The sequence below is a fragment of the Bos mutus genome, chromosome 7, assembly GCF_027580195.1.
Source record: "Bos mutus isolate GX-2022 chromosome 7, NWIPB_WYAK_1.1, whole genome shotgun sequence".
NCBI lineage: Eukaryota > Metazoa > Chordata > Mammalia > Artiodactyla > Bovidae > Bos > Bos mutus.
The window spans coordinates 31,060,605-31,088,113 of NC_091623.1; the positions used below are offsets into that span (position 1 = coordinate 31,060,605).

Below are 27,509 nucleotides of genomic sequence, written 5' to 3' on the forward strand. Positions count from 1 at the left end.
CAGTTGGTCTTTGTTTGTTTGTGTGTTTTAGATATTTAACCTTAACATTTATTCAGATTCCTACTTGTTTACGCAGTGCCTAGTCCGACAACACTGTTCCTTCTTATCTTGAATTACTGTTCTTTAGTGGTCCTCTGAAATTCCAACTCTTCCTTCACCTTCAAGATTTTTAGTGCATTCTCTCCACTTGTGATCAGTTCATAGTCCCTTTTCCTGACTACTGAACTTTTTCCTTTTGGACCTCAGGGTATACACAATCCACCTGATGTGGCAGTACCCTGCCATTTAAAAGTATAAGAGACTCCTTCTATCAGATGTCACTATGAATGACCATTACAGTTGAGACAACCTCCTACATTCCCTCTTCCTTAATGGGCAAGCAAGGAAATTTTGCCACCAGAGAACACTTATTTGAGCCTTGTTCTCTACTGCTGCTGCTACTGCTGCTAAGTTGCTTCAGTTGTGTCTGACTCTGTGCGACCCCATAGACGGCAGCCCACCAGGCTCTGCCGTCCCTGGGACTCTCCAGGCAAGAACACTGGCGTGGGTTGCCATTGCCTTCTCCAATGCGTGAAAGTGAAGTCGCTCAGTCGTGTCCGACTCTTAGAGACCCCATGGACTGCAGCCTACCAGGCTCCTCCATCCATGGGATTTTCCAGGCAAGAGTACTGGAATGGGGTGCCATTGACGGAGCTAAAATTGATATGCCTATCAATATAAATGGCTCAGACAGTAAAGAATCTGCCTGCAATGTGGGAGACCTGGGTTCAATCCCTGGGTTGGAAACGGCAACCCACTCCAGTATTCTTGCCTGAAGAAATCCATGGACAGAGAAATCTGGGAGACTGCAGTCCATGGGGTCGCAACAAGTCAGACACGACTGAGCGACTTTCACATACACACATCAATATAAATGAAATCCCTATCAATATGAGTTGTCTTCTTTTTCCTTACTAACATAAATTTCTATAGGGAGTAGAATATGCCCATTTTAATACCAAAATTCTCAGATTACCAGAAGCTAGAAGAAGCCATGTGACATCTCTCTCTCCAATGAGATATGTGTCAAGGCCATCAGGTAGGACTTTGGGTAACCAGTAACTGTTTAAAAAGAAAAAATACATACATGGCTGCTCATTTCTCTTTATGCCTATCCTCCATCCCCTTTCTACTTATCCATAAGGCCAACTTAAATTTGTAACTCTCACCTTAACCAAAAACATGTGAAAAATAAATGCTTATTTGCTGTATGCCACTGATGTATTTTTCAATAGTGGTTACGCAGCATTATTCTAACAATAGCTGATTGAGACAATAAGCTAGACTCAAATCATGGAAGCCTACAACTAGGAGAAGACAAACGTAAGAGGGAATACTGACCTCTGCGGCTATAGTGCCTGAGTTTATTGCCCAGCTCTATTGCCTTTACTCACGCTGATTTTCACCAACTTGATTATCCTTTATTGTGGTTTCTTAATTGTAAATTAGGAACAATAATGGCAGAATTGTTTAGCATTTCATAACATGAGATCTGGTACACAACATATACTTAATTAACATGCAATATTATTCAATAAGTGACCAGGGAGGGACAATTAGATTTTACTTAATAGGCCAGTGGTATTTTACACACTTCCATGGAAGACTCCTGTTCTGTCAGCTGGGGTGTTCCCTGATAAATCAGAACAATAGGGGTCTTTTCCTAGTATGCAGGTTAATTTAAGTAAGTATAACTTTTCTTCTCTTTTATGTTTTTAAATCTCTCCTGATTGATACAACTTGTTTGCAAGACAAAAACATGTAAATGAACACGTAGCATTATTATTAACAGAAAAAATTCAAAAACACCAATTAGTTGGGCATTCTGTCTTTTAAATAGGCATGTGTGCCCCAAATTGTCATTTTATATTATACAAGCAAAATACAATATTTTCTCCCAGGAAACTGGTTCCTAGTTCCTGCGATGGAATTAAAAATGTTTCATGACAGTTTACAAATAATACAGTATTATGCAAAAATCACAATAATTTCCAGCTTCTCTGCCTGCTTAAGATCTCAAGCAATTTAAAAATAATTCTTTGTCAGAAGCAGGGAACAGAAAAGAGCTGATTAACGACAGAGACATTAGGGAAATGGGGAAAAGTTGACAACATTTGGATATAGGTGGTGAGGGAATGGAGAGATTCTTAAATGTTAGTGCAAATAAAACTTACCCTGAGAGCTTAGTAAAAATGCATACAGAATCCATGTTCCCAATCCCCAAAATTCTGGCTCAGAATTTCTAGAATAGTGACCTAGAACCAACATTTTTAACAAATTCCATTTCTGATTCTGATTCAAGTAGCTAGCTGAAGAAACACTAGAATGATTAGAATGATTAGAATGCTCTAATCACTTGGAATCATTAGTTTAACTCTGCTATTTCAGAATTATTTAGTACATTGCCATAACCAGTAAGCATGTTGCAGGTGGAAAGCTAAGGAGAAATGATGACTCCAAGATTTTACATCTGAACACCTGAGTAAAGAATAATGCCATTAATCAAGATGAGGAACACAATGGTAAAACGAGATATTGTAAGGAAGGAAAGATGGTGCTTTTGTTTTGTTTTTTGGTGTGCTGAATATTGGATTTTTTTGAGGAGTGGAAAGGAGTAGCATTAAATACTAACCTTCTTCCATGTAAGGCTCTGAATAAGATTGTGGATAAGGGAAAGAAGAAACCCAAGGAGCCACTTCATTATTGATAAATATCCAGGTTGGAAACTAAAATTAGTGTGTGTCACCAATGGTCTTTCTCACACTGGAACCCAGCATTAAGATGCCTAGTCCCGGCAATTCTACATGGGTTTGCATGAGTCTATTACCCACAAGCAGCTAGAAGAGACTATACTGACCATCTTACCTACAATAGTCCTTTACACAATTTTTACTATAGACTCTGTGCTTGTCATTTTTAACATCATGCACTTCAAAATAAGAATGAATGTGACGATTGTGTTATTTCCATTTGACCCTAAGGGCTATGAGAGCAAGGATGATATCTTGTTTACTGTTCAATACTCACAGTTCTGAAGGAGTAGAAAGTCTAAAAAAATTGTTGAATGAGGAAGTTTTTAAAAGAACAGATACTAATTTCAATTTCTGGTCTGTTGTTCTTGTTTATATCTGCTCACCCCAAAGTTCCACATTACTGATGTCAAAGTTAAACAGGCAGAGATTTATTCAAGACGATCACAACAGAAAAGGGGGGCCAGGACTCTGTCTGAACTCAACTCAACAGAAAGCTTAAGATATTTTAAGAGTAGGGAAACTCTTAGGTCAGTTCTGTTTACCCAAAGGAAATTCCGACTCTTTTTGACCCCATGTACTGTAGCCCACCAGGCTCCTCTGTCCATGGAATTTTCCAGGCAAGGATACTTGGGTGGGTTGCCATGTCCTTCTTCAGGGGATTTTCCCAATGCAGGGGTTGAATCTGGGTCTCCTGCACTGCAGGCGGATGCTTTACCATCTGAGCTACCAGGGAAGCCTTCACAAAGGAAAAGTAAAATTTCTCTAAGCTTCGTGATGGGAGGCAGTTTTACAACTTGAAACAAAGCGCCTGCCTAACTTAGGCTTCTATGCTTCCAAGGAGACTGGGAGATACGGGTGCTGTCTCCTTTTCTGACATTTTAAAAGGATGACTCCTAGTTCCTTAAGAAAGACAGCCCTGGGTTGTAACACGGGGAAGAACTTTTAAAAAGATTTATATCCCCAAAATGCAGAGAATCAATTACCAGTTATCAATACCTGTACCAATTATTGGTACAGTTACCAGTTCTCTAATGTAATGCTCTAAGGAAAGAGAGGTCAAGGACTTAGAGGCAGGAAAAAAATACCTGTCTAATAAAATGTGTATCTGGGCTGAGGGAAACGTCAAGGCTGTCTTTAATAAATGATTAGCTGTGTTTATGCAGTTTTGCACCAAAAAACTCAAAGTATGAGCTTCCAATCTTTCCCGGATTCTTCCTGCAAAGAGTTGCTGCACACCTGACACAACTGTTTACTTTCTTTCTAGTGACCTAACAACCCAGTCTAGCAAAATACGTACCTGAGCTGAGGGAAACGTCAAGGCGGTCTTTAATAAATAATTGGCTGTGTTTCTTCAGTTTTGCACCAACGAACTCAAATTACGAGCTTCCACTCTCTCCCGGATTCTTCCAGCAAAACTTTGCTGCACACTTGAGACAACTCTCTTCCGGTTTGCTTTCCTTGTAGGGAGCCAACCGCAGGCTCCTTCCCCTCGCCTTCCGGAAGTGCGCGGCGCGCAGACGGCCTCGCGCTCCTGACGTCACGGAACGCGCCAGCCCCGGAAGGTTAGCAACCGGGAGCGTCCCTAGTAGCAGGGGGCCGCTGAGATGTACGAACTTCCGGTTGTCGACGGCAGCTGCTGCGGCTGCCGCCTCCGCCACCTGCAGCGGGCCAGGGCTTCGCCCCGGCTTCCGTCAGCGTTTCTCCTCCGTCTCTTCAGTTAACACGCCCATGGTCCCGCCTGGAGCCAGGGCGGCGGGCGCCGGAGCTCGCGCGCGGTGAGGGAGCCGGCCGCGGACCATGCAGCCGACGCTCTGCAGCTGCTGCCTCAGCCGCGCCCTGGCCTCGGCGCTCCTGCTGTCGCTGCTGCTGCCCGAGTTGAGCGGGCCCTCCGCGGGACGGCCGCCGGCAGCTCGGGCCGCGCCCGACCTCCAGCCTGCGGCGCGCGGGCCGCGCACCCGGCCCCCTCCGCCACCCGGGTCCTCCGCCGCCCGGCCCGCGGGCCGCGCTCCGGCCTTGGAAGCCGCGGGCGCGCGGGGAGCCGAGGGCGGCAATGGCAGCACACCCGGGGCGGGGCCGGCCGCCGACGACCCCGGCGGGAAGGCGGGGGCCGGGGGCCCGGCGGGCGGTGTCCTGGCCGTGAGCCCCGACCCCGGCGACAAGCCCATGACCCAGCGGGCCCTGACCGTGCTAATGGTGGTGAGCGGCGCGGTGCTGGTGTACTTCGTCGTCAGGACGGTCAGGTGAGGCGAAGCCTCCGCGAGCCTCCCCGGCAGGCCTGAAGCGCGCTTATCTGCCGACCTCCTCCCACCCCCTCAGTCACTGTGCCTGCGGAGTGAGCTTGTAACGAGGACGGTCTTGAAAGCCGGTGGTACCTTTGGGAGTGTTCAGAACGCCAAGTCCCTGCTGCCTCCCTTTTCATGTGTAAACTATAAATTAACACCGAACCTCTATATCAGTATTTAAGTAAATTGATAGTAATGCAGAATGATCTTTAAGGATGATTTAAAGAAGTTCTTTTAACAGCAGTTTCCTGCTGTTGACTTTTAACTCGCCACCATCGATTGTACCTTATGAAGTTTCTTGCTTTCCACCTTTTCTGAACCTGGAAAACTGACAACTGCGTATGGTTCAATCGTTGTTAGAGTCCGCATTAGAAACATCTAGCATTCATTTTGCAAGACACTAAATAATGGACATGAGCTTGAGTAAAAACTCAGGAGTTGGTGATGGACAGGGAGGCCTGGCTTGCTGCAGTCCATGGGGTCGCAAAGAGTCGGACACGACTGAGCGACTGAACTGAAATAATATGGTGTGAAATGTTACCGATTTCTTGATAAGATGGAAAACTGATACCCATGCAGCAAAGGAAGAAAAATGTCATAAATATGATCCCGTTATAATGTTGGAGAGTATGTTTAATATCTTAACACTATGTATGATTTTAACTTTACAAAATTTGAATTAGTAAATGGATAGATTTACTTTTTTTTAATCTTCAAAAAAACTTTTCTAAAATGAATTCATCTGTAAATAATTCTAAGTCATTCAGAAGCTTAAAGTTAGAAATGAATAGTTTTTTGAGCTTATTCTTACTGCTGCTGCTAAGTCATGTCACTCGTGTCCGACTGTGCGACCCCATAGATGGCGGCCCACCAGGCTCCCCCGTCCCTGGGATTCTTCAGGCAAGCATACTGGAGTGGGTTGCCATTTCTTTCTCCAATGCAGGAAAGTGAAAAGTGAAAGTGAAGTTGCTCAGTCGTGTCCGACTCTTCGCGACTCCATGGACTGTAGCCTACCAGGCTCCTCCATCCATGGGGTTTCCCAAGCAAGAGTACTGGAGTGGGTTGTCATTGCCTTATCCGTATTCTTACTATAGAATGTTAGATTACAGAATTACTTAAATTTCAGATTTGTTACAAATATGGACACTTAAATGACATCTTTCACTTTACCTACGATAAAACTGACCTAGGAGAATAAAGTGATATCCCACAGTATATAATAATCATCACTGATTGTACAATCCATCATTTGCTTTGTTTGAATTTTTTTTTTCCATGATGTCTGTGTCCAAATCTGTGATCAACCTTTTGATTAAGTACCAGGTTATGAATAAGTAAATGACTATCACCTATTTTTCTACTCCATTTAATGCCTTATCTAGTAGAAAAGGAATTATATAGTTCAATTAGTGATATTTTACATTGTTGTAAGTAACTTCCACTTGATGCGTTCTATTGTTATAGAAGTAAAGTTACTTTATGGCATGAATCATGGTATTATAACATTCCAACTATGTAATGAGACCGATTTGGAAAAATCATAATAAAGCCTCTTAGTTGGGGACCACCTCTCTGAAGAGCTGAAATGCAGAGCTAAGAACTCACTGTTAGAAGAAGCCAGCCAAGAGAAGAGCTAAGGAAGCACCAGGTAGTTGCCTCCTTTTGACTGCAGTAGAGGTAGTTGTGTGGGAATGCACTGGTTTGTTCTCCAAATTATTTCACTTTTTTTTTTTTTTTTTTCCTATAACTGCCTACCCTCAACCACTTCATATATTTCTTTAAATGGATTTACTTAAACAAAGTTTCCTTTTAAACATATCTGTTTATTATTTTGTGAGTGAAAAACATTATTTAAGCCAACATTCCTTGGCTTAAATAACTAACTGATAAAGTACAGCACAACAGGAAATCCTGGAGGGTGGGAGGGATCTCTGAGACCTGTTCAGATATCTGCAATATTGAAACTATTTTCAAAATAATACATTCCCTTATAAGTTTATGACTTCCCTGGTGGCTCAGACGGTAAAGCATCTGCCTACAATGTGGGAGACCCAGGTTCAATCCCTGAGTTGGGAAGATCTCCTGGAGAAGGAAATGGCAACCCACTCCAATATTCATGCCTGGAAAATCCCATGGACAGAGGAGCCTGATAGGCTACAGTCCATGGGGTCACAAAGAGTCGGATATGACTGAGCGACTTCACTAGAAGTTTATAGGACCCAAGAAGTTCAGTGATAATAGTTTCAAATTCCACAGTGCAGCCAACTCATAAGAAACTACCTCTTGTTGAGTTTTGGTGTTCTATCAAAAAAAAAAAAAGTTAACACCAGAATCTGAAAAGCTATTAAAATGTACCTCCATTTTCCAAGTTCATCATATCCTTCAAATAGACCACGCATAGCAAATGATTGAAGGCTGAAGCAGATATGAAAATCTAGCAGTTTTCTATTTTTCTAATTTCTCTCTTTTCATTTTCTATCTCGTTCTATCTATTTAAGCCAGACATTAACAAGATTTGAAAAAAATCTAAATCTATGCCATTTTTTCACCTTTGTTGGTTTTCTTTTTGACAATATATTTTTCACAAAAAGCTATGTTAATCTGTAGTGGATTTATTATAATTTTAAAAAGCAAATGGTATTTAAAATTTTCTTAGGTTTAATTAATATATTAATAATTGATATTTATAATCCACATAATTATAATCTATTCAGGGTCTTAAATAATTTCTAAGAATGTAAAGCAATTTATGATCAAATGTTTGAAAATCACCAGTGGAAACATTATTTGAGCTGCATAGTATTGGTTCACAAAACCCAGCAAATCCAGGCCCACTTTTTATTAAAGAGAAAGCTAGAAAATGTTCATGAGGTGTTATAGGCATATAACCACCAAACTGAAACTTTCTTCTTGATATGAAAAAAATATTAGAAGAAAATTGAGCAGTAATTATTCTTCTCACCATGTAATTTTTATTTAATGCTGTATATTTCCCATATAGCATTGGAGTACCCTAAGTATTGTTTCATACACAAAATAAATGATGAGTCTGATGATAACTTTTGGGGGATGATCTTTTTTCATTTTGCTTTCACCTTATTTGTAATCTTAACATATAAATATTTCTTGCCATGGATTTTCCATCTTCATTTCTGTAAAGCTTATAAGGGTACAGTCTTTTCAGTCTGATTCTATTGGATGAGTCACTAACATTGTCTGTTAACAGCAAAATTCTGAATCTATAGCTAAGAAAAATTGGACTCTTTAACCAGTATCTAGTACATTCATTCAGGCCAACTCCTAAATATAGTTGGCCACCTGATATCCAACTTGATTGATGCTAACAATGTCTGGGCAATGTTCAGAACAGAACTCATTCTTTTTGCTTCCAGATTATGAAGATCACTTATTTTGGTGAATATCCATTTTGACTCTCCACTTCCAAAATAGGTGTGGCAGCGCAACAGCATTATTTATTTGTGCCAACAAGGAAGAACGGGCCAAAAATCGTCCTTTCGTTAACTGATATGAGAAAACACTGAGAATATTTTACTTGTAAAGTACTTGAACTCCATAAAACTTCCATACTGTTTTTAATTTAATTCAGTTATTATGAATGTGTAACTAGAAGTAACTTCCCCTCTGAGTCTAGAACTATTCCAAAGAAAAATTAGATTCTTTCTGTAGAAATTGAAATATATATATATAGAAGGAATAAAGTAGGCTTCCTAAGATTAGTATATAGTCTTTATGAAAAGAGACTCGTTGTATGTCTTATTCTCTATTATATCCCCAGTGCTGAACATTATGTACAAAATGTGGTAGGCATTGGGTAAGCAGTTGCCTAATATATGAGCATTCTTGGTTCTTAATCAAGGATCAGTGTGGGTCTAGGGAAGACTCAAAAACCTCAGAACAAAGGCTATTTACAAATCATTATTTCGCTAAGGCTAAGTACAGTGTTTGCATTCAGGCATTAACTAAATGAACTGGGTTTGATTACACTGAGAAATGTTCGGGTAGAGAAAACAGTGATTTTATTAGACTTTTCAAAGGAAATAACATTTTCCATCTCCTGTGTATTTTTTCTTTAACACTTCCTTCCAATATTAAAGGAATATTAGATTATTACTTCTATTAGTTACTATTTTAATTAAACACATAGAATAACCCTGGCTAACTTAAACTAAAGGGGATTTCCTGAAAGAATATTGAGATCTCAGAAAGTCAAAATGCAACAATTAGAACTGGACATGGAACAACAGACTGGTTCAAAATTGGGAAAGGATTATGTCAAGGATGTATATTGTCACCCTGCTTATTTAACTTATATGCAGAGTACATTAGGCAAAATGCTGAATCACAAGCTGGAATCAAATTGCAGAGAGAAATGTCAATAACCTCAGATATGCTGATGACACACCCTTCTGGCAGAAAATAAAGAGGAACTAAAGAGCCTCTTGATGAAGGTGAAAGCAGAGAGTGAGAAAACTGGCTTAAAACTCAACATTCCAAAAACTAAGATCATGGTATCCAGTTCCATCACTCCATGGCAAATAGATGGGGAAACAGTGAGAGACTTTTATTTTCTTGGGCTCCATAATCACTGCAGATGGTGACTGCAGCCATGAAATTATGAGACACCTGCTCCTTAGAAGAAAAGCTATGACAAACCTAGACAGCATATTAAAAAGCAGACATTCCGACAAAGGTCTGTCTAGGGCTATGGCATTTCCAGTAGTTATATATGGCTGTGACAGTTAGACCATAAAGAAGGCTGAGCACCAAAAAATTGATGCTTTTGAACTGTGGTGTTGGAGAAGACTCTTGAAAGTCCCTTGGACTTAAAGGAGATAACTTGTCCATCCTAAAGGAAAACATTCCTAAATATTCATTGGAGGGACTGATGCTGAAGCTGAACCTCCGATACTTTGGCCACCTGATGTGAAGAGCTGACTCATCAGAAAAGACATTGATGCTGGGAAAGAGTGAAGGCAGGAGGAGAAGGGGACGACAGAGGATGAGATGGTTGGATGGCATCACTGACACAGTGGACATGAGTGTGAGCTAACTCTGAGAGAGAGTGAAGAACAGGGAAGCCTGGTGTGCTGCAGTCTGTGGGTCGCAAAGAGTCAGACACAACGGAGGAACTGAACAACAACAGTCAAAGAGCAACTGGAGATTCACAGAAACTAAGTCAGCTTAGGAGAGGAGACACTAAAATATCACAGAGGTTTCTTGGCAGGAACAATCCACTGTGAAGGTATGCAGTAGTTTTCAGTCTCTTTGTCCCTTAGTTGAGGAGTCAAACTCCACAGAAGGAGAGGTGAATTAAGTCCTGGGAAAGAAGGGCCTGGTTTGGCTACAGTCCATGTGGTTGCAAAAGAGCTGGACAAGACTAAGAAACTAAGCAACAACAACAGGGCTGGGGTCAGTTGCTGTCTAAGCAAAATCATGGTTCTGTTAAGGCAGAAGTTTCCTTCAGGATAAATAAAAAGCAGGTAACTGTTGCAGTGTTCAAAACTAAGAAATGGCCTAACCAGAAGAACACAAATGCACTTGTTATTGCTAGTAGCTACCAAGTTCTTACTTTTTTTTTTTTTTCCAAGTTCTTACTTTTTACCAGGAAAGGATGAACCAGAAAATGCAATTCACTTAAAACAATATATCCAGTCTAGTATAATGTAAGATGATTGTGTTAGGGATCAGAAGACTGGTAGCTAACCTTGGACCTTGGTTAAAATTACTTAGAATCATATAGGAAGACAATACACCCTAATGTTTAAGAACCCAGACTTGGGAATAAAATTGCTTGATTATTTGCTCTACTATTTACAGTCCCAAAATTAATTTTTTCTAAGGTCTGACTTTCTATGTTTAGAATAAGGATACTTAAAGGCTTGTGGTGAGGATTACCTCAGGTAGTGCTTGTAAGCTGCTTACCTCAATTGCCTGACTTATATGCACACCCAGGAAACAGTAATTATTTTTAGTGAATTCTTTTTGTATCTGCAATTTCAGCTGTAATATTTTGGTGGGAGTGTTCATGGTATTTTCTAAAATCTGTCCCATACCATATTCTTTTAATATATGAACTCTGAAACTAATCCGCAAGAGGTTAGGTCTGACAAGACTAGAGATGGGGTGGGGGCAAGGAGAAAAAAGAATGGGAGATGAAGATGAGAGAAATTTCAGATAAAATAATTTTTGCTATGTGTTGTATACTGTGTTGTCATGGACAACTGAAATTGTGGCTCACCAATTTTTATATAGCTTTGTCTCAGTGCAAAAACAAAATGAGTTCCAAAAATCATTGTTGGTTACTAATTCACCTTTTTGCCCCAAAATACTCAAGGTAAATTTTATATCATTAGTTGTATCTTTATTAAGATTTACTCAGCTTTATCATTGTACCTGATCACATAGGAGAGTGTATGTATATAAAATATCCATTAAGTACTGTATTCCTCAGTCTAGTTTTGAATGATAAATAGAAGAAATTACTTAATAATATCCTACAGGCATTCAGTTAAAACAGGAAAATCAGATCAGTGCAGCAAGTTATAGCAAGTTACAATGATTGCTTGTCTCCCTTTCACAGAGTAGTAAAACGAAATGAAGTTTTATTCTGTTGTGTTTATTTTATGTAGCATCATACATTTTTACATAAAACTTTATCAACCTTACTTTACTACTTTAGCTTTATTTTTCTACTGTAGCTTTTACGTTATTTAAACAGAAATGATTCTTACCAACCTGAGTATAATGAAACATTGAGGAATCTGCATTCAGTTGAGACAACTATTTGAATAATAACTTGAATATCTAGAAGGTATCTGATCAAGATCATTTACCTGTGATTGCCATGTGATAAAGGAATATAATTCAATAGTATAAACCATACTGCTACTTTCTTTTGCTTTCTTAGGCTTACATATTTTCCTCTCTACATATTTAAAGTTCCATTTTTTAAGACCCAACAAAATTTGTTTTCAGATTGCAATATGCATTTACTCTGTCTGGTAAAATAATGTACAATATATAATGCTATATATGTAATTATTAACATATATAGAAAGTTTGAGCATCGCAAGCTTAATGAAAATAATTATTTGTGGAGAGAACCACAGCTGTTAAAATTGCATGAATTTTAAATCCTCCTTTGCTCTTTTGTTCAAAAATAATGTACACTGCATATTAGAAGTAGCCTTTTACTTAAGATTTCAATACATTTTTTATATGTATTATATTTTACACTTAATGTTTATTAATATTTTAAGTAGATGGTCCCTTGAATCAGCCCAATATTAAGCCTTCATAAGTGTTTCTGGCTTTCCCTGAGGACAGGGAAAAAAAAAAAAAAAACATCACTACATGTGGGTGTATTGTATTTGATGTTTTTATGGCCATAAAGCTGCCATGACCACGTAGCCATTGCATATATCTTTAGACTTAAGAAAGATATTCTTAAAAAAAAAAAAGAAAGATATTCTTAGGAGAATCTCATTTTAAGTTTAAATTCTATTTTACAATATGTAGTTGTTTTTTTAATTTGACTTTGATGCTTTTGAACTGCGGTGTTGGAGAAGACTCTTGAGAGTCCCTTGGACTGCAAGGAGATCCAACCAGTCCATTCTGAAGGAGATCAGCCCTGGGATTTCTTTGGAAGGAATGATGCTAAAGCTGAAACTCCAGTACTTTGGCCACCTCATGCGAAGAGTTGACTCATTAGAAAAGACTCTGATGCTGGGAGGGATTGGGGGCAGGAGGAGAAGGGGACTACAGAGGATGAGATGGCTGGATTACATCACTGACTCGTTGGACGTGAGTATGAATGAACTCAGGGAGTTGGTGATGGACAGGGAGGCCTGGCGTGCTGCGATTCATGGGGTCGCAAAGAGTCGGACACCACTGAGCGACTGAACTGAACTGATGCATACAGTTTCTTAGCGGGGCTGAAAGTTAAGAAGTAAGAAGGCCTACAAGAGATGAGAGAACGGCTGGAATAGAAGGCCTCAGTAAAACTATTGGACCAGAACAAAGACTTAAGAGATTATCTGTCTACATTATCAGCTGACAGAGAAGAAAGTGTGTCAGTCAGAAGAAATGGTGATGGCACACAGACATACAGGAGTAGGTTTTGTTTAAAAAGTAATCTAAAATAAATAATCTTAAATGGTTAACTGGTTACATTTCTGAAATGTAGCCATTCTGATACTGAACGCCTTCAGTGTCAGAAAGTGGAATAATTTATTTTTAATTTACAAATAAGTGTAAAATTAAAATCATCCATACCACACTTAGAAATAATTTTTATTCATTAATATTTTCTATTTAATAGGATGAGAAGAAGGAACCGAAAGACTAGGAGATACGGGGTTTTGGACACTAACATAGAAAACATGGAATTGACCCCTTTAGAGCAAGATGATGAGGAGGATGATAACACGTTGTTTGATGCCAATCATCCTCGAAGGTAAGTGTTGAGCAGTTTAAAGTTGAATTTCTTTTAACAGTTTTTATCCTAAATGATGAGTTTTGGGTTCTGTTTAATGAAGTTTTTTGTGCTACCCAACCAATAGCTCACATTCACTTTGCTTTGCTAAAATAGTTGTGTAGGATAGAATACCATCTCCCGGAGAAATTGTCACTGCAGGGCTCCTGTGGGGCTTCCTTCCCTTTTGCTGCTGCATGAAGATAATCCTCTGTGTGTGTATGTGCATGTGAGTGGGGCGGGGGGAGGTTCTGGGAGGTGTAGAGGGAGATTAGTAAACTTGATTTTCTTTCTGCATTCTGAAAATATTTTGGTTTTAGTCTTTGTTACTCTATTTGTAATCAGCGTTTTTGGCAAAATTGTGGGGCTAATGGTCAGCGGTCTGATACTGTGGCTATTATGTCTGTTCTTATATCTGTTCTCACTGAGTTAAGAGCTTTCCTAAAAGGTTTGGATAAACAGAGTTACATGGATATAGCCTAGTTTCAGTGCAGATGGCATGAGGAAGGGAAGCAATAAAGTTTCCACTCAATAGGGAAGGCCATGTTGGAATAGAGGAGAAATTATTTGGGTGAAGAAAAGCCAGCATCCAGAGTCAGGTACATACATAGAAAAAGTAATAGAAATCTGGGGGTTAAAAAAAAAGTCTCAACAAAAATTGGATTATTAACTCAAGTATATATGAGCTTTTGGGTGCTGGTAATTAATTCATTTAATAAAAACATATTCATAAAATGCCATAGTAATAGTAGAGTCTAGATATATAAGTGTGACCCAAACAACTGTATTTGCTCGTTAGCAATTCTGTATCTTAGTGAAAATAAACATGAATAAAGTACATTAAAATGTATTTATTTAGAACATTCTAAGGTTTATTTAGAACATTCAAATATACGCCATGAAAAGCCCTTAATTTGGCTATAAAGTACTGTATAGTTCCCATTGTCTAATATTACCAGTTATTAACTGTTTGCTTAGGTCAGATGAAGTTCCTCACATGCATTTAGGAGCCATTGTATGTAACAGATATTTATCTTTACATACTAGAATGAGAGTCATTTCGAGATACTGTTGGGAACTGAGAATGAGCAAACAGCTCATCTTTTCTCTCCTCTTGGGCTGACCCTACAGAAGGTGCTCATGGAGTAGGATTGGGGGGCAGAGTCTCACTTTTTGTATAATTATTTTCCTTTAATCTTCTGCAAAGTTTTTATTATATTTTAAAAGTATAGTATTTGTCATGTTTTAAAAACTTCAGTGCATATGAGGCACCTCTTTCTGCACAAACACAGAAAGGGAACACAGAAAAGGAAGTTGTCGACTTAGTCAGTCAGGGTTGTTTCCAAAGAGGAACTGAACTTGAAGCCTAGCTTGTCTATTTCAAGTGTGCTTGACTCAAGACAAAGGTTGTTACAGTCAGCAAAAACAACCCAGAGTTTGTAGTTGTGACAGATGATAGTTTATTCAGAAAGTGAGCAGCACAGAATGTCTAAAATGCAGACTGTTGTATGTGCGTGTGTATTTATACGTGCAACATGTTGCATGTGGGGATCAGCTGTGACAAGTCCTGGGAAGGTGCCAGTTTTTTCGGTTGTTGTCTTTTTTTTTTAAAGAGTTTGTTGTTATCCTGCTATTGTTACTGATATTATTTGGCTAGAGTGTATATAATCAAATAATCAGATGTGCCTTGAAGAATGAGACCTCTTGTTGTAGTGGGAAAAGTGGCCTAGGAGAGATCAAGAGGAGCAGAAGCAGGGAAGGTGGGAGGGATATAAGAAGGCGAGAGTTTCCATGAGGTTGTCACCCACAGCCATCTCTTATCTGCGTCTCACCTCATCACAGGCCTCTCTCTCCTATTTATCTTTCATAAACCCCTCTTTTCATGAAGCTTGCATTCCATCAGGGAGCTAAACATGAGTCAGAGTTACAGAAACAGAGAAAGAGGAAGAATAGGATGATGTGGGAATATATAGTGGGGTTGCAGAAACGAATGATCCAGAAAAACCTCTTGGAAGTGACAGGTAAATTGAGACTTGAAACATGAATAAAAATTAGCTAAATGAAGGGTGGCTAGAGGGGCCAGAGTTGGAGAGAGAACTGCAGTCACAGAGAATCAGAAGCAACAGAGTAAAGTATATTCAGGGAACTGAAAGAAATGTATACTATATTAGTATGTATGAAAGAAATGAATGGGGGAATGAATGATTTTTGAGCTTTGAATGCAAAAGGCAGAACAATAAATTAGAGGCAGATTGTGACCCATGTTAAATCAGTTACAAATTATTCTACAGGTTGCAAAAAGCCACTTGGAAAATTTTAAGATAGGGAAAACATAATGAAAGCTATATTTTGAAGATAACTGTGCATAAATTGGAGGAAGATTATGATAAACAGCAAGAGGACCAGGAAAAAGATCAGTTAGATGATACACATGTACATTGGAGGAGTAGAGACTTCTTGGAGAAGTAAGGGAACCAGGAAAAATATCAGTTAGATGATATGCATACATTGGAGAAGTAGGGACTTCTTGGAGAAGGGAACCAGGAGAAAGATCAGTTAGATGGTATACATACATTGGAGAAGTTGGGACTTCTTGGAGAAGTAAGGTAACCAGGAAAAAGATCAGTTAGATGGTATACATGCATTGGAGAAGTTGGGACTTTGCTGATGGTCCAGCAGTTAAGACTCCACTCTCCCAATACCGGGGGGTCTATGTTCAATCCCTGGTCAGGGAACTAAACCCCACATGCCACAATAAAGACCTGGAGTAGGCAAATAAATAAAATATCTGTGTATATACATATATATATTTGTTTTTTAAGAAAAGAGAAATAGAGTGGAGTGAATTATTCAAGAGGCTTTGAAAGATATTGTCAACAGGAGTTAAGTATTCTGTTTAGAAGGTGAAGGATAGAGAAATGGAAATACTGGATTGGCCAAGATATTCATTCAGGCCGAACAAAGAACCCAGTAATAATGGAGATGCAAGTTTTGGGAATAATGATAATTATCAATGATGATTGATAATGAAATAAGCTTGAATTTCTTAATGTTATGATACCATTTACTTAAATGACTTGGGGAAAACTTATACATATGTCTGGACTAAGTAAGGAGGACGGCACATCATTAAGTGTGCTTGTGTGCTGTGCTTAGTCGCTCAGTCGTGTCTGACTCTTTGCCACCCCATGGACTGTAGCCCACCAGGTTCCTCTCTCCATGGGATTCTCCAGGCAAGAATACTGGAGTAGGTTGCCATGGCCTCCTCCAGGGAATCTTCCCAACCCAGGGATCAAACCCAGGTCTTCCACATTGCAGGCGGATTCTTTATCATCTAAACCTCATCCATCCAATAAATCAGTGATATAGCAGCTAGTTCATATAGCAATTTTTTAATGCTTGGCACTAGTCTAGGGGCTTGGGTCACATAAAAGCAACAAAACAGAAAAGAAAAATTTTAAATATCCTGACTTTGTAAAGCTTACCTTCCAGTGGAGAATAGGTGAGATTTGGGGGCTGACATTTCATTTTCTACTTTTCCTTTTATATATTTCTATGTTGTTGGATTTTTTTTCCTTCAAAGAGCCTATGTACATGCATTACGTAATTCCCCCTGCCCCTTGGGAATAATTTCAATTCTATAGAAAAGTTATAGGAATAAAAATATTACAAAAAGTATCCTAAACTTTTAATCTAGAGTCACCTATCTTTAACAGTTTACTTCATTTTTCTCTTACGTTCTCTCTTTCCCAGTCATCATGATACAGAAGAAGGCATCCCGCTCATTTTATATAAAAGTGGTTTTCTGATATTTCCTCTTTATTAGATTCAGAGTATGCATTCTTGGTGGAAATACTGCATAGATCGTTGTGCATCCTTTTCGGGACATCCTTACCTGCAGACACACAGTGTTCACCTGTCCTTGAGTAGCAGTGGTAATGCAACTACTACAAAGGCATTTTAAAATCATACAGTATTCTGCTTCTCATCAAAATTTCCCCCTAGATTTAGTACCCATTTGTCATTATTCTTGCCTGATTTAATCTTCACCATGATAGTTGTAAAATTGTGATTTTCCAACCTCAGCATTTCCTCCATATTTACATTTAGCACTGACATGTACTGTTAGCAAGAGCTTATCCTTGTTTCTTCTTTATCTATCTATATATCTGTCTTATCAGTGGCAACCCACTCCAGTATTCTTGCCTGGAAAATCCCATGGACGGAGGAACCTTGTAGGCTACAGTCCATGGGGTCGCAAAGCATTGGACATGACTGAGTGACTTCACACTACCCTACACTATTACTGTCTATCTTATTGACTGTAAAGATTCATGATTTTCTCTTTCTTCGAAGGTTTATAATTCATTGATGTAGTTGCCAGTGGGGGCCTACTCAGGCTGACTTCTATGCCCCTGTGACTTGCTCCCATTTTTTTTTTAAGAATTTCCTTACATTCTGGCCTAACAAGGTGTTCCAGGCTCATTTTGTATCTGCACCAGCCATGGAATCAGCCATTTCTCAAAGGAGCGCTGGTTCCTTTGGGTACCAGCTGAGCTCTTTGCTATCAGACGTCCTTCAGCAGACAATTCTATGAATGTATATATAACACTTACACACACATATGTGCCCTTACACATGCATGAGTATACGTGTGTGCACACACTTGGTCGTGTCTGACTTTTTGTGACCCCATGGACTGTAACCCACCAGGCTCTTCTATCCATGAAATTTTCCAGGCAAAAACACTAGAGTGGGTTACATTTCTTGCTCCAATATACATGCACATTTGCATATATGTGCATACTTTATATACTGTTACTTCACGCCTCCCATTCTACCATTCCAGTCTATCCCCACTGGGTTCTTCTCTCTTGCTTTCTTCCTTTTCCATAATGACATTTTTCTTGTTCATTGTGTTAAAAATGACTTCCAGCAACATCCTGGCTCCCAACAACATCAACACATTTACTTACTGCTCAATCTTATAATAAAACTAATCCCGTGTCAGAATCACTTTGCATATACAGTAGACAAACGTACTACTAAGAGTTTAGGATTTGTTTGCAATTTTTTCCTTACAACCTCATCCTGCCCAGAACTGAGGGTAGTCAGGTATTGTAAGTGATTTGGCTTAGTTCTTTTTTTCTCCCTTTTCAGTGTTTACAGTAGACCTTTAAAATATAATTTAAGTCGTTTGTTTCTGTTCTAGTTTTTTCTGCCTTTCCCATCTTTATTGTTTTGTTTTGGGTTTTTTTTGTTGTTGTTATTGCCTGGAGAATCCCAGGGACGGGGGAACCCGGTGGGCTGCCGTCTATGGGGTCGCACAGAGTCGGACACGACTGAAGTGACTTAGCAGCAGCAGCACGCCTCCAAAAGTAAAAACTATACCAGAAAATTTTAAGAATACATACCTGCTCACTCTAGGATACACTCAGAGAAGTACTGCTCTCTTGATCCCTTCCACAATTCTTCCCACCCTCACCCATTGTAGATGGTCAATTTCATTACTTTCTTGTCGGTCCTCTGTGATTCTTTTGATGAAAGTTGGTTGGAATATATATTTCTTACATTTCTCTCTCTTACACAAGGTGTAGCCTATAGTTTATATACTTTTATATTTTTTGGTTGCACTTAATAGTACTCCTGTGAGTCATGCTATGTAAGTTCATAGAGATTTTCTTTTTCACAGCTGTGTAGTGCTCCACAGGTGTATGTATCATGGTTTATTGAATCAGTTGCCTGTACTTTCGTGTTTGGGTAATTTTCATTCAATTATTTTGCAGTTACAGGTTATCCTGAAGTGAATAACCCTGCACATACATATTTTTGTATTGTTGGAGGTGTATGTTCAGGGTAAATTTATAGGAGTGGGATTTTTGTCAAAGGGTGTGGAGTCAGTTTTAACCATGAATATTGGAGGTGCCTGTGATATCCTAGAGGATGTAATAAATTGGATGGAGTCATCTCTTCATTAAAAGCGATGATAAACTGTCTGCCATGTATCCTGAAGCACTCCACTAAGCTCTGGGGATAGTGGTGAACAAAAATGGATAAAATACCCAGCCTCGTGCAGTTAGCAATAGATATACATCCATAGGCCAGGAATAAAGAACAAAGAAGTTTGAGCTAGAGTTGGGATTCCTGGTTATCATTTTTCAGCCTTGCTAAAACCAGAGGAAAGGCTCTTCTCTAGGCCCAGCCTGCTTTTGTACCTTTTGAAGTGAGCAGTGAGATGGATGCACACTTCAGGGTGCCAAGAAGCAAAGGCTAGTTTTTTTTCTCCTTTTATTTTCTTCTTCAAACAATGTTAAATAATACCTACACTGATTTTAGATATCTGCTTTTTTTTTTTTTCCCCCAAAGTCTGTGCACACATGGATCTCTTTTTCTGTCTCTCACTTTGAGGAAGGTAGACTCATTTCTTTTCTGCTACTGGACAGAAGTTTCAAAAACATGTAGATAGAGGTGTGTTTGTATTTCTGTTACCTTCTGTAACATAGAGATTATTTTCTGATGAGATATAGAGTAAAAACTGTTACTTTATTTGAAGTAGATTTAATAGGTAAGACTTTCTCTGGTTTACAAATGTTGGCGTATGCATACATGCTCAGTTGCTTCAGTTGTGTCCAACTCTTTTTGATGTTATGGGACTGTGGCCTGCCAGGCTCCTCTATAGCCCGCCAGAATCCATGAGATTCTCCAGGCAGGAATACCTGGAGTAGGGTGGTATGCCCTCCTCCAGGGGATCTTCCTGACCCAGGAATCAAACCCACATCTCCTGTGTCTCCTGCATTGCAGGCAGATTCTTTACCCACTGAGTCACCTGGGAAACCCTCCAGTGTAGGTGTCAGATATTAAACACGCATTATGCCGTCAATTTATTCAACATTTCCAATCTCATGGAAAAGATGAACAGATCTCCTTCAACTTACTATGGAGTTATGTCTGCACAAAGCCATCATAAGTTGACAATATCATAAATTGAAGATGCATTTAATACACCTAACCTGAACGTCAGCATTTAGCATAGCCTACGTTAAACATGCTTAGAGCACTTATATTAGCCAGAGCACTGATATTAGCCTACAGTTAGGCAAAATCATCTAACGCAAATCTATTTCATAGTGAAGTGTTGAATGTCACATGTAATTTGTTGAATACTACACTTAAAGTTTGGTTGTATGAGTGCAGAATGGTTTAAGTGTGTCATTTGTTTACCCTCATGATCTCATGGCTGACTAGGAACCGTGGTTCCCTGCCACTGCCCAGCTTCACAAAGGAGATCGTGCTAGCCTGAGAAAAGATCTTGTTGGATTATCTTCAATCCCAAATTGGGAGTATGGTTTCAAATGAATCCGTATTGTTTTCACATCATCATAAAATCAAAGACTTGTTAAGTCAAACTGTCCTAAGTGGAGACTGTTCTGTATAGATCCCACTGTGACTCACTTTAGTAACGGCTGATAATCATGGTTAATGCCATGATTAATGCATTATTTTTAAAGGGAAAAATCAGCACTTATATGGAGAGTATATCACAAGGTCTTTGTAGACCCTCAAAGAGGATTTTTACCAAGGGCTTCCCAGAGCAGTCATATAAATGGTAGAAAATCCAAGGGAATGAATGGCAGTGGTAGAGAGAATGTCTTCAGAGGGATAAGATCAGGCACGGATCCTGTCACTGAGCCAGAAGGAAAACTGGAGAGAGTAGAGTAGCAGAATTATAATAGGTATAATAATCACTTAATAGTAAATGCCTACCTTAGTGCAGGATGTACCAGACGCTGTACTAAGCTCCTTACGTATACAATGAATTCATCGAGACTGTCTAGCAAAGTAGTTTGTATTGCTTTCACTTTAAAGATAGGAAAACTGAGGCTTGGAGAGTTTAAATTATCTAGGCTTCTCTTCCTACTGCAATCCTCATTCCATTTTTTAAATATTTATATGATTTATACCCATAAAGAAAATAATTCTAAAGTCTGTTCATTCTGTCCTCTATACTAGCACACAGTATTATTGTTTGTTTTTCACATGGGGACCCCTGTACTTGATCTTAGTGAAAAGGCTGAGAAGCGATCAAATGGGACCCCTAAAATGAGAAATGTAAATATTATTTGCCTGCTTTGTTAGTTGCAACACAGAATCATATTAGTCTGCAATAAAACTGCTGGTGATTCTTGTTGGAGCATCTCTTACTGATGCTTCCTTCATTGTTTAAGTGCTTTCTAAAATTCCTTCACCTTTATTTTCCAAACTCTGTCTATAAAATAACAAGAAACAAGTCATTTTCAGAAAGTAGATTAATTTATTTACTTATGATTTAATCACAGTATAAAACTAGCCTTTTGTAGTCAGTTCTTCCTGAGTGACTATAAAAGGATGTGGCTTTTAATATATCAAGATTTTAATAATGATTGTTGTTGGTGGCTAAAATTTGGAGTAATAATTTTTACCATTTCTTTGCATTAGATTGAACTATATGGAACTGCTACTATATGGTTTAATCTAAATCTCCTGAGAGAAGTTTATTTTTTCATGTAATAAGATAGATCAGGCAGGGCCAACTCCAAGAACAGTACATCAGGGCTCTGGCTTCTATTCCCCCTGATCCTCCTAATTCTGACTGTCTTCATGTGTGAGTTTCATTTTTAGACCAATAATAGGATGGTGCCAGCAGTTCCTATAATCATGCCCTGAACAGTAATTTTCAATGAAAGTTAGGTACCAACTATCTTGTGTCTCTTTCCTTAGGAATGAGAAAAGTTTCCCCAGAAACTGTTTAACAGAATTTTATTTGTGTTTTTCGTATCATTGGTTATGTGATCATTGCTAAATTGAACTGTGGCAAGAAAAATGAAAATACCATAATTAGTTCAGAATTATCATCTGGGGTTGAATGGATATTAGGGAGTTAACCATCATTACCACTAGGTCTGCTAATTTAAGCTTTGAGGTTAATATGATTAAATTGGGAAAATTTGTACATATGTTGGAAAACATAGCTCAAGCTGTTTAGTTAATATAATTTCTCTTGAATTTGCTATTGTTATCCTATTACATCTATTTGTATATTAGACATAATTTCTTTTGGTTAATGAAACATTTTACTCAAAGGAATTATAAACTAAACCACATACCAGTGTTTTAATAATTGTGTAGGACATTTTAGCTCTCTCTGATAGAAATGTGATGAGAAATCAGAGATGACTATGTATTAACCAAAACTTACCTTTCATTTTCTTACAAGCATGTTGGAAATAAATACTCATAACCAGTCTCAAAAATGTAGTTTTAAACATTACTTCATAACACAAAACAAGTGGAAATAATACCTTGTTATTCTGTTTGATTTCTGCTGAAGAGTAAAGTTGTTGTTATTATTTTATAATGGTGTACACTAAAGGACATTTTGACAATCTTGGTTGGCAGCTTTTAAAAGCTAGTACTTCTATCACTTCAAGGCTATTCTAGTAATTTCTGCCATGTATGTAATTTTAAAAACTCTAAATTTGTTCTTAGCTCTTCTCTTCTGTCATTAAATTTAATACTGTATTATATGTGTTCGTTACATTTGTGCTCAGTGTTACTTGGCCACAGAATATTTTCTGGTTATTAACATCAGCATATCAGAATCAGGAAACAGATCTAAGTGTGTTGACCAGAAGCTCTCATTTAAGAAGATCTTATTCAAACAGTTATCAATTTGCAAATAATAATTTATAATAAATAATTCTAATTTCTAAATCACTACTTTCAACGTGGAGCATAACATTTTATCAGAATAAACACTTAAGGTTATTCAAAGTAAATAGAGTATGTATAGGAATCTGTCAAAGTACTAATGCTTATTTTAGCTAGAAATTGGTATTTGAGGATGTCCAGTGTGTGTTACTAGTAGGATAGTCTGTACCTGATCCACTTTAAGGGAACTGTGCTGTCTTTGTTATTATTTAAACAGTTAAAGAGAATGTCTGTGTAGGGTTTAGGGGGTTTTTCTCAATGTTTTACTTTTCTGTGGACACTGAGCCTTAGAAAGAAATTTTGCCTTGTTCCAGTTATCATCACAATGTCTTTATTGGTAAAGAACATGAACAATGTGTATATTATTAAATGATTATGTAACATTAAACACTGTTTGGTAATGCTGTTTTCTCATCTCTTGACGTGGTCTAGAGGTGCCCTGTCTAATTTGGTAGCCACACTAGCCTTATGTGGCTTTTCAGAAATTTGAAAGTTGACTAGCATGACCCAGGAACTGAATTTTTAATTTTCAGTTCAGTTCAGTCACTCAGTTGTATCCAACTCTTTGTGACCCCATGAGCCGCAGCACGCCAGGCCTCCCTGTCCATCGCCGACTCCCTGAGTTTACCAAATTCATGTCCATTATTAATTTTACTGGGTTTTAACTGATTGAAATTTTAACTTTAATTGCCAGATTGCTGTTGTTTTAGACAGTACAGAGCTAGAACAAGTGTTAGACTGATCTAAAGTAATTCTGTCAAATGGAAACTCTTATAGAGTAGCTGAATCACAAGTTTCTGTTCATACAACAGTTGATCTGTTTAATAAAATGCTTGCTTACTGCTTTGGTTCAGAATTTGTGTTCAGCTGTGATAGTCTGGGTCGTAGACTCTCTAAGGTATATGCTGGGCTGGATGGGCAATGCAGGCAGAGCTTGCCACCCAGAAGGCTGACTTATATGAGTTGGGTTGCAGGACAGTAAAGGGACAAGGATCTCAAGTTTATGAACAAAAAGTCCTAAACACAATTATTAAGGCATTAACCTTCCCGAGCATTCTCAGATAGTGTTCATTCTGTACAATCCAAAGACATTGTATCTTCTTTAAAAAGGACCAGGGAGAAAAAAAAAAAAAAAATCCAGGAATCTAATATTTACAAGTGTATTTAAATGAAGAAGGAATAACAATATTCTTGACTACACTAGGACAGTTTTCCCTTTCCAACTTGATTTGGTTTAATAGCTGTTTTGATAGTTTAGGATTTTCTGAGTTAGCTCTTAGGTTGTCCTTGAAAATGTCTTTTTTTATACTGTATCATTGCATAATGTTTACAGAGACAGAATATTCTTGAAGCTTGAAAAATACCCAAACTGAGATTTCCATAAAATGTATTATTACTACACATTTGCTTTACTTCATAGAAAAGCATGTGTAAGAATGCTTAAAATGAGATCTGCTCTCTAAAATGTTTAGGCACAGAATATAGTATTGTTAACCTTAAGTTCAATTTTACATAGCAAGAACATCTCTGGAACATATTCATCTTGCATAATCGAAACTCCATACCCTTTGAGTAGCAATTCCTCATTTCCCTCTTCCCTCAGTCCCCGGTAACTACCAGTCTCTTCTCTACTTCTATTAGTTTGACTGTTTTTTAATATAAGTAGTGGGGAATCTAGAATCACAGAGACTCACAAGTTTTTCTCATATCATGAGAAGCCTGCAGAAGTCGGCTGCTGGCATCTGTGCAATGGCAGTTTGATGACAGGGTCTACATGTGTGTGGTTTACCTAAAGCTTTATCCTAGTTATATGGCTGCTGCAGTTTCAGCCATCACATCTGTATACCAGAAAAGACAGTGAGAGGCAAGAACCCAAGTCACATCTGTCCTTTTATCAGGAAATCAGAATTTCTCAGAACCTTCCCTCCTTCCAGCATATTGTCACCCTACTTAGCTCATAAAACTAAATCAGTATTTTTATTAGCAAAGAGGAGATAATAGATATTGAGCAGACAATGAAAATATGTCACTCTGACTATTCAAAGTATTTTCTGAAGGTTAAACTTGGCAGCTGGCAAGAGAGAATTGGTTTTGCAGGGGACCCTGAATGAATACATGAATTCTGGGCAATTATTGTTCATGAGTAGCAGGTTTTTTATTAACCTTCAATATGTATTTTTTTAAAAAGCTTAAATTTACCCTCAAAATATATTGGAATTTCCTTAGCTTATAACAACATAATCATTTAGAGATCTATTATAGATTGCTTATTATAATTTAGATAAAACATTAAGTTGGAAAAGAGTATTACTCGTTCTCATAGGTATCTCCAATGAAGTTCTATATGTTAATGATGATTATAAAGGACAACTTATTAAGTTAGTAAAATCTGCATACCTTTGCTTTTGGTTGGATTAAATGCTTTCTGGTTGTAATGGCTCTTATTAGCAGAAGTTCCTTAGCATCTGTGGTTTAGATTAAGTAGCAGTAAAGCCTGATGTATAAATAGAATTAAAGTGTATAAATATGTGTGATGAAAATATAACCTCATATTACCATAAACTAGTCAATAAGGTAAGAAAATAGGCATTTACCACATCATATAATTTATAGAAAGCCTTATCTTCTGTATGGAAAAATTTTATAACTGTATTATAAATATTAAAAGCATTTTTTGATTGTTTCATTGAATATACTTCCAGGCCTGCAGCTTCAATTAATGCTACTTTCTGAAGGTTTAGAAATAGGATCTGTTAAGGATTGTGTTTACAGAAACTATAAATAAATAATTACATTGTATACTTGTCAAAGTGGTTCAATGTATAAAATTCGTTTGAAAAAGTTAGAAGTATAATTTAAAGAATAGTATCTGATATAATTAGTGTAGACAAAGTAACTGTTTTATTAGTGCCCTTCATTATAATTTCCTTAAATTAAATACTTTCATTATCTTCTGGCACTCCAAGTCTTTGGGGATATTTTAAAGTGTGTTTGAATTTGTTCCAGGATAAGCATTTATAGTATTTTTTTTTCTTGCAGATAAGAATGTGCCTTTTGATAAGAAAACTTCATCTTCTACAATGAAGAGCAGAATGTCTATGTTTAAGGAATAAAAAGCCACTTTATCAATTGGGGGGTATTTAAGTTACATATATTATGATAACCTTCAATTTGTTGTTGCAATAAATGTGTATCATTTGTTAGTTTTTCTCTGTATAGAAGTGCTCTTAATGGGCTCAGAGTTGCTGGGAGTAAATTGTACTATAATAGAGATCTGAAAATTACTTTAAAGCAGTGTGTTTTCTGATCAATTTCTCTTTCTTATTTACCTTATTATTGTAAACTGTTTATGTACTAATCAGTTCATTTTATTTATATATGTGTATATATATATATATATAATTTATTTTTGGCTGGTTAAGGGTTGTTTTTTTTCCTTGGAACTATAAATCCCAACAACCAACTGGTGTGTAACTTTATCAAGATGTATTTCCCGTTTTTGTGGGGAAAAGAAGCCAAATTTATTATCTTAAGTTTGAGTTTTTTAAATATAAAAGTGTCTGTGTTGTGTGTAAAACAATAAATACTATTTAAAATTCTTTGAATGTGGTATAAACAAGATGTGTTTATACAGTAAACCCAAAGCTATAGATTTATAGATTAGCATATGTATTTTATATGATTTCTTTAAAAATCTGTCAAAAGTTATTGTATTTTAACAACTTCCTTGTTAAATTATGATACCACGTTGATTAGATATTTCAGAAACCAGTGAATTTCAAAGCCATTTAATTTGTTTACAGTATTGTGAGAGAAGTACCAATGAAAACGTTCCCATCATGTTATATCGTAGAAGAGGAAGGAATTGAAGTATGTGCATAGACTTTGGAGTCAGACCTAGGTACAGAGACTGACCTCATTATCTTCTGAACGTGTAAATAACCCTACTGAGCTTCAGTTTTTCACATTCTAAAAACTAGAGGAGAACTGACAGGAAGAGTATGGGTCACGGACTCCTTTTCCTAGAGGGGCCATGAAGGTAATTTAAATCTGTGTGTCAGGACAGGCTGGTTGATAGAGTAGGTAACAGATGGTCCCCAGATCACGGTGGGTTACAGCAGAGATTTCTCTCTCACTCACACTGCCCGTTTGTTATGGACAGTGATTCTGCTCTTCAGTGTTTTCTCCAGGGCC

The 27,509-nt window shown here is 37.8% G+C and overlaps 1 protein-coding gene and 1 long non-coding RNA gene across 4 annotated transcripts in view; one reads left to right on the forward strand and one right to left on the reverse strand.

Moving 5' to 3' along the window:
- LOC138988480 (uncharacterized) overlaps positions 1-4,231 on the reverse strand; it is a 155,774-nt gene extending 151,543 nt beyond the window's left edge. Inside the window, exon 1 of one of the 2 annotated variants that reach the window (XR_011464699.1) lies at positions 4,090-4,231. This is a non-coding gene — a long non-coding RNA (uncharacterized lncRNA). The remainder of the gene's footprint in view (positions 1-4,089) is intronic. The other variant, XR_011464698.1, reaches the window with a different exon arrangement.
- A 358-nt stretch (positions 4,232-4,589) lies between these two features.
- On the forward strand, positions 4,590-26,914 carry FAM174A (family with sequence similarity 174 member A). 2 transcript variants are annotated; one of them, XM_070373179.1, is made up of 3 exons: positions 4,590-5,032; positions 13,416-13,550; positions 26,355-26,914. In XM_070373179.1, the coding sequence occupies exons 1-3, from the start codon at positions 4,590-4,592 to the stop codon at positions 26,356-26,358; spliced, it is 582 nt and encodes a 193-aa protein (XP_070229280.1). In that variant the 3' UTR covers positions 26,359-26,914. The 2 variants fall into 2 exon arrangements, with proteins under 2 accessions (XP_070229280.1, XP_070229281.1); XM_070373180.1 differs by lacking the exon at positions 26,355-26,914 and having other exon boundaries at positions 13,416-13,554.
- The last annotated feature ends 595 nt before the right edge of the window (positions 26,915-27,509 follow it).

What these genes read in the sequence shown, in the direction of transcription:
- FAM174A (XM_070373179.1), top strand. Translation starts at nt 4,590, where the DNA reads ATGCAGCCGACGCTCTGCAGCTGCTGCCTCAGCCGCGCCCTGGCCTCG. An exon ending in TTCGTCGTCAGGACGGTCAG is followed by an intron (nt 5,033 to 13,415) that starts GTGAGGCGAAGC and finishes TCTATTTAATAG; the next exon opens with GATGAGAAGAAGGAACCGAA.